The sequence below is a fragment of the Melanostigma gelatinosum genome, assembly GCF_949748355.1.
Source record: "Melanostigma gelatinosum genome assembly, chromosome: 2".
NCBI classification, from domain to species: Eukaryota; Metazoa; Chordata; class Actinopteri; order Perciformes; family Zoarcidae; genus Melanostigma; species Melanostigma gelatinosum.
This window is the reverse complement of record NC_136635.1, coordinates 32315096-32321898: the sequence shown is the minus strand read 5'-3', so window position 1 is coordinate 32321898 and position 6803 is coordinate 32315096. Positions and strand designations below refer to the sequence as shown.

Here is a 6803-nt window from a genome sequence, read left to right as displayed (position 1 = left end):
CACAGCAGCACCAACAACCGCAGCACCAACAACCACAGCAGCACCAACAACCACAGCAGCACCAACAACCACAGCAGCACCAACAACCACAGCAGCACCAACAACCACAGCATCACCAACAACCACAGCAGCACCAACAACCACAGCAGCACCAACAACCACAGCAGCACCAACAACCACATACCCATGGTGGCATTATACTACAACCCCACCACCACCAACAACAACCCCACCAACAACCACATACCCATGGTGGCATTATACTACAACCCCACCACCACCAACAACAACCCCACCAACAACCACATACCCATGGTGGCATTATACTACAACCCCACCACCACCAACAACAACCCCACCAACAACCACATACCCATGGTGGCATTATACTACAACCCCACCACCACCAACAACAACCCCACCAACAACCACATACCCATGGTGGCATTATACTACAACCCCACCACCACCAACAACAACCCCACCAACAACCACATACCCATGGTGGCATTATACTACAACCCCACCACCACCAACAACAACCCCACCAACAACCACATACCCATGGTGGCATTATACTACAACCCCACCACCAACAACAACCCCACCAACAACCACACCACCAATAACCACACCTCCTTCACTCAGTAAACTACCTTTGCAGTTCTCATTTTTTGGTGAGTTATTTTTATTGTGTGACAGCATTTTCAATGAGCCAATCCACAAAAACCCTGCTTCATATTGCAGCTCTGCAACACTTTAATGAGATGTTACACATGGCAGAAGACATTATTTTAGAAATCTTCAAGTCAGGAGTCTCGGAGAACAGTTTGACCAGAAACCAGCTTTAGATTTTTAACATTTTATTTGTCCACTAAACCATTGCCTGTGAATTTAGTTTCCCACATTGAACGTCTCTGTCCTGTAAAAACATGTCTCTTTAAACTCTTTTCATGAACAACATGAACAGCTACAGCCAGCAGACCATTTGTCTTTGATAGAAATCAGCAACACTTGCTGAGGCAGCTTTGAAGTTGTGATCCACAGACAGCAGCAAAGTGTCAGTTTTTAAGTATAACTTACTTATTGCACTTTGTAACTTAAATGAATCTTCTATCTTTTAACTCCAGTGGACCCAGCTGCTCCCTCGTGTCAGGAGGGACTCTACTTGCCAGAGCTTTTGCCCCCGACACCTTTAAACGGAGCCCGCCTCCATGCAGAGGTCGACAGAGAAGTGGAGATCAGAGTCAGAGCACGAGCATCACGCGCAACGTGAGTGAGAGCCGACGGGACCGGTGCTGCCTTGAGGCGCGTGAGATAACATCAGAGCGGAAAGAGTCAATAAATCTCTGCTTTCTTTGCTTTGTTATCACACAGAATACATGACATCATCATCAGCGGCCCACTGAACATCACCGAGGAAAGGAACACACATGGGGAGTTCGTCATCAGGTGGACGCCTATCCAAGATGACCTGGGGGAGTTTTTCCCGATCTGCTTTGCTGTTGAAGCGGTGACCGGGTAAGCCACACACCATCACAGTCACAATCACCACGCCACCCCATCTCCACAGTGAGTGACATTTCTCTGTGTTTGGTGTTTTTCTCTAAGCAACAAGGTAGAGGTTCAACAACTAGGAGCCAAAAGCACCAGTAATAATTTGAACATGACATATCGGCCTAACTGAAAGAGTAGCAGGCATTAAATCAGCGTTCACCGATGCTCCTCAGGTCCAGCGTCTATCAGTCCGAGATGAGGTGTGTTCTGGTAGAAGTTCGGAGGGTGTCACGTGAGTCTACTTTAATCTCAACATTTGGTTGTTTAAGTACATCTGTAATGGTGTGTATTTTCACCAAATATATCAGATACTAAATACTAAGTTAAAGAGCCAAATAGTGTCTGCATGGCTGGCGTACATGAGAGGTTAAAAAACTTCTATAAAGTGCTGTGATTGGTTGAACCTTCCTACAAGACAAAATTCAGAGCCGTCATTGGACGCAAAACATTCTTGCTCTACACAAAAATACCACGTTCACTGTTCATACCAGTGAAACCAAACCAGCAGAACTTAAAGAAACTTTCTTTTTGATGGAAACATCACAGTCTTTGTCTGGAACGTTGCTGAAGTTCTTGTTGGCATTACTGCCCCCTGTAAATAAGTACACCATTGGTATATAATGTGTATTTTCTCACACTCTCTTCTTCTAGTTAATTCCCATGTGATCTGCACCGAGTCCACGATGAGAGTAGAGGTTGAGAAGTCTTCATTCCATGGACTCCATGAGGATCATTTGCGGCTCAACGACGGCGCCAACATCGCCTGCAGGCTGCGCTCCAACAGCACTTACGTCTTCGCCGACATCCCCCTCAGCGGTTGTGGCACTGAGCTCGAGGTAACGCAGGCTTTTGTTACCGGCTGCTCTTCTCTCTCAGTCGTTGGTGTTGCCTTTATCGAGCAGTACGAGGACTGAATACATGACCTTTGTTCACTGCAGGAAGACGGGGATAACCTCAGGTTCAAGAATGAAATCACCACGTTTGAAAACACAGCCGACGTGATCACCAGGAAACACCTGCTGGAGGTGCACTTCTACTGCCAGTACCCCAAACGTGGAAACGTGACACTGGCCTTCACAGTACACAGGCCCATCGTCTCAGTGTGGGACAGGGGCTTCGGCAGGTTCACCTACCAGTTTGAGTTCTATTCTAACGACCAATACCAAGCCATGGTTGATCCAACTTCATACCCGGTGGTGTATGACATATGGAGCATGATCTACATGCAGATAGAGGCCACCTCCTCCGTCAACAACACCGTGCTGTTTGTGGAGTCCTGCAGGGCTTCACCATATGACAACCAGAACTCCCAGCAGACCTACTCCATCATTGAGAATGGGTAGGCATGGACACACCCCCTAGTGGCCATAGAGGGCACAACAAAGCATTTGTAAAGATTAGTTCTCTGATTGTTGCTTCGAGGCTCTTCTGTGTAATGTCACCCTGTCAGGATGTAGAAGTCAATGCTTCACTGACTCCATCTTTTGTAGAACCTATAGTACTTTTCTTATTGTGTGAATACCAATAGAACAATACCTCTGCCCCTATAGCAGCATCCACTGTAAGGCACAGAGTAACAAAGGCAACATGTCTCATCTTTTTGTTGCGTTTTGCTCTGACTAGGTGTAAAGTGGACCCGACCGTTCAGATCCATTCCCCCTCCCACCCGAGACAATTCAGGTTCAGCATGAAGGCCTTCAAGTTCATCGGCATGTTTGATCAGGTGAAGAACGGAGCAGAGGACTGTTGATGTCTCTGGGAGATCTCTAAATGCTTCAACGAATAGGTCCAGTTCATGACGTCCTTTCATTTGTCTGACTAGTTTTACTAAACGGAGGTTTGAACTGGATCTGAGCACAGCTCTGCTGTCGGTCCGTCTGCTGGTGTGATGACAGCGTGTTCTGTTTCATTCAGGTGTACATCAGCTGCACAGTCCTGATGTGTGCAGCAGGGGAACCCAACACCAGGTCCTCTCAGGGATGCATCAGCTCCACAACGCCAGCCACTTGGCTTCATCACGGCCACCGCAGAAAGAGAGAGGGTGCCGTGGAGAGTGCCCGGCACTTCGTTTCCCAGGGTCCCCTGCGCTTAAAGAGATCAGCGGAGAGCAGCGAGAGCTCAGGTATGAAACCAGAGAAAGGTTATCTGTTACCAGCACACGTCACTTGTTTGAGCCACTTTGGACCAGATCAAGGTAAAACATGGTGCTTGTTGTCTCTCCAGCGCTCCACCTGAATCTGAACCTGCTGTTCATCGCTGGATGTCTTCTCGCAGCTGTTGGCATGATCAGTGCCGTGGTCCTGTACAAGGCCAGGATGTCAAAGGTCAAATACCAACCTTTGTCCGCAGAGGAACGTTAAGACAGCATGCAGAATAGCAGTTCTGCATTAATTACATTTGACTACGTAAAGCTTTTGATTCGTTTTGCTGTCAGATATTGAGTGCTCGTGTATCTTCTGTGCCCATTGAAATGAATGAGCTTTATATTAAATCCTTTATACATGTCTACAGCTTATAGGTGGAAATACTTCAGCCAGGAAACATGTGTGCCGTGCAAACAGGAAACCAGAACGGTTGCAGGCGCAGTAGGTTTAGCAGGGTATTCTAGGCGTACCTCTCCACAGAAACTTTTCCAGATGAGATATATGATATTTCTGGGTTTACCTGAAACCCTGTAAAGGGAGGTGTCCACGAGTAATCCTGATCGGATGCCCGAACCAACTCAGCTGGATCCTTCACCGCCTGTGATCATGGTGAAGTCATGTATTTGCGTCTTTTAAATGGGATTTTAATTTACAATAAAAGGGGAAATGTGCATTATATCAACCTTCCATTTGATGTCTTCATTACACAATCAGCAATGCTTTGTGTGTCTGTGGTGTGTTGTGCATGTGTGCGATGTAATCATTCGGGGCTAACGTCAGCATGCTAATGTAGCGACGTGGGTGTATACAATGTAAACAAACACACGTGTCTGTTTGCACTGAGTAAACATTGAATATTGCTAAATATCTGACCAGATCTGTATATATTTACTCTTCCAATGACGAGATGAGAATTCTCGACGACCGTTGCTTTGACGTCTCGGACCCATCCACTGACAAACTGATTATAAGCGTCGAGCCCTTTGTAGCACTCCAGCTCGTCTTTCGTGTAAGGACTGGGGGTGTTCACGAGATACGTGTAGATGTTGGCGTAGTTTACCGATGGAAGATAAGTAGGATCGGCACTGAAACCATCTGCACTCATCGTATAGGGATCCAAGTTACCAATAACCTTCAATTTGGCCAGGTAGCGAACCTTTGATGCACTATCCAGTGATTCAAAGTATGGTATTTTCGCCGCACTTCCTTGTTTACTCGCCGCCATGTAGGATCTGTATGTACTCCAACATGGCGGACAGACCTCGTAACTAAGGAGATCGTGACGTCGGTGAGACCACTCTATAGATGGTTCTGGACTGTAAACACAGAACTCCTTCAGCTCAAATCTGCGTGGTTCAAAGCTCTGTGTGTGACTTTTAAATGAGCAAAGAAAAATAGACACGGGTTATAGTTTTTGTTTGTCTCTTACAGACAATGGATTCGATGAGTGTTGTGAAAATAAAGCTATCTTTCACACTTAGAGCGGATTTAAGAATGAAACAGAAGCTCTCAAGAGGCGTATAGTTATATCAAAAAGCAACACACCCACTGACACTGCTATTGACAAGATCAGGTGCTTCCATTTTCCAAACATGTTTTCCATCCAATCTCCAAATGGATTGTTTACACCTGATGCTTCCTGCATTTCTTTTGACAGTGCCTTCAGACTATTCAGTGCTTTTGTGACTGAACCGTCCGGCGCAGTGTTGTTGGGGATGATAGTGCAACACAGGTCTCCAAACATTCAGCAAACACCCCTTTTTTCAGCAAGCAACATGTCCAAAGCCATTCTGTTTTGCATAGAAATCAAAGAAGTTGGGGCCAGCTGCTCAGCCAGACCCTCTATTGCATCCCTAGTATGATTAGCCAAACGAAGAACATTGTAATGCACATAATTGATACGATCAACATTTTTATTCACTGTTATCCATGGAATTATACTCACGATACTCTCAAAACCTGCTGCAATTTGGTCTACCAATTTGTATTCATTAGGCACTCCTCTGGGCACTCCGATTGCATCTATGTAGGTTGGACCTTTGTCCAGACTGAACTCAGTTCCAGCTGCTCTTTTTGCTAAGATATGTCTGCGTCTGCGTTGGGTCAGGCTTTGTACTTTGTTTTGCTCCTGTAGTATTTTGTCTCCCACTAAGGTAAGTGGCATTGCTAGCCTCACCATAGCACACACTCCCATTGTAGATGCTGGTATGTTAGAGAATAAGCGCAGACCCCCACAGTAGTAGAATAGCCCTCCCCTAGCCCAAGAACCTATCTCTGAGCCTGGTCGTGTCATGTTGCACCAGTCTTCTGGCACTCTGCCTAGGTTGGTTTGAGCTCTATCGTTGGTGAAATGGTAACAGACATATCTGGATCCTAGTCCTTTGTAAGCTTTGAAATAACCTACTGCAGTTTGGTTGTCAATTGGTGGAAATATGGATGCCAGAGTCGTGCAATTTGGTGGAGTAGCCATTTTAGTCATATTTGTCATGCACGCGTATCCTGTTGGGTCAGATTCAGGATATAGTGGTGCTGGTTCGGTGAACATAGCTGGTCTAGCTGCAGCCCAAGCTACACAGCTACTCATTTTGTTTTTTATAGCATTATCAACAATCCAATTTAACCAAACATTGTCGTTTCCATGTCCTGTAGCTAATTGGATCACCTGTTGGTGGTTGCTGAAAAGTCAAATTACAAATTACAAAACAAATTACCCTGCATTTTGCGTCAGATCACCTCGGACCTCTGCTAGAGGTCTGGACGGCTCAGGTGCTGGGGCACAATGTGACAGGTGGTGCCAAGGTGCTCCTACTTTACCTATGACTTGGACCGAGTGTGAAGTAACCTCCTTCACTTCGTACGGCCCTGTCCACCTGGGGTCAGTCCACTTTCTCTTATGAACTTTGACCCTGACCCAGTCACCCACTCGGATGAGATTTTTTACCTTTTCCTGGTCAGCTGCACTGGTTCGCTGGACCTGTTTGGAGAGAGCCTCCGTGAGAATGATTAATGCAGTCATATATGCCTTCATTTCAACTTGCTGCACATCTAAGGCAGGAATATGACTACCGTCTCTTGGAGGACCAGGCATTTGCCTCCCTGTCA

The 6803-nt window shown here is 46.2% G+C and overlaps 1 protein-coding gene across 1 annotated transcript; it reads left to right on the top strand.

Moving 5' to 3' along the window:
- Nucleotides 1-659: 659 nt before the first annotated feature.
- On the top strand, nt 660-4401 carry LOC306791395 (ZP domain-containing protein-like). Its single transcript, XM_079288084.1, has 9 exons — nt 660-677; nt 1131-1272; nt 1378-1521; nt 1731-1789; nt 2209-2393; nt 2496-2896; nt 3181-3280; nt 3472-3679; nt 3781-4401. The coding sequence occupies exons 4-9, from the start codon at nt 1753-1755 to the stop codon at nt 3915-3917; spliced, it is 1068 nt and encodes a 355-aa protein (XP_079144210.1). The 5' UTR covers nt 660-677; nt 1131-1272; nt 1378-1521; nt 1731-1752; the 3' UTR covers nt 3918-4401.
- The last annotated feature ends 2402 nt before the right edge of the window (nt 4402-6803 follow it).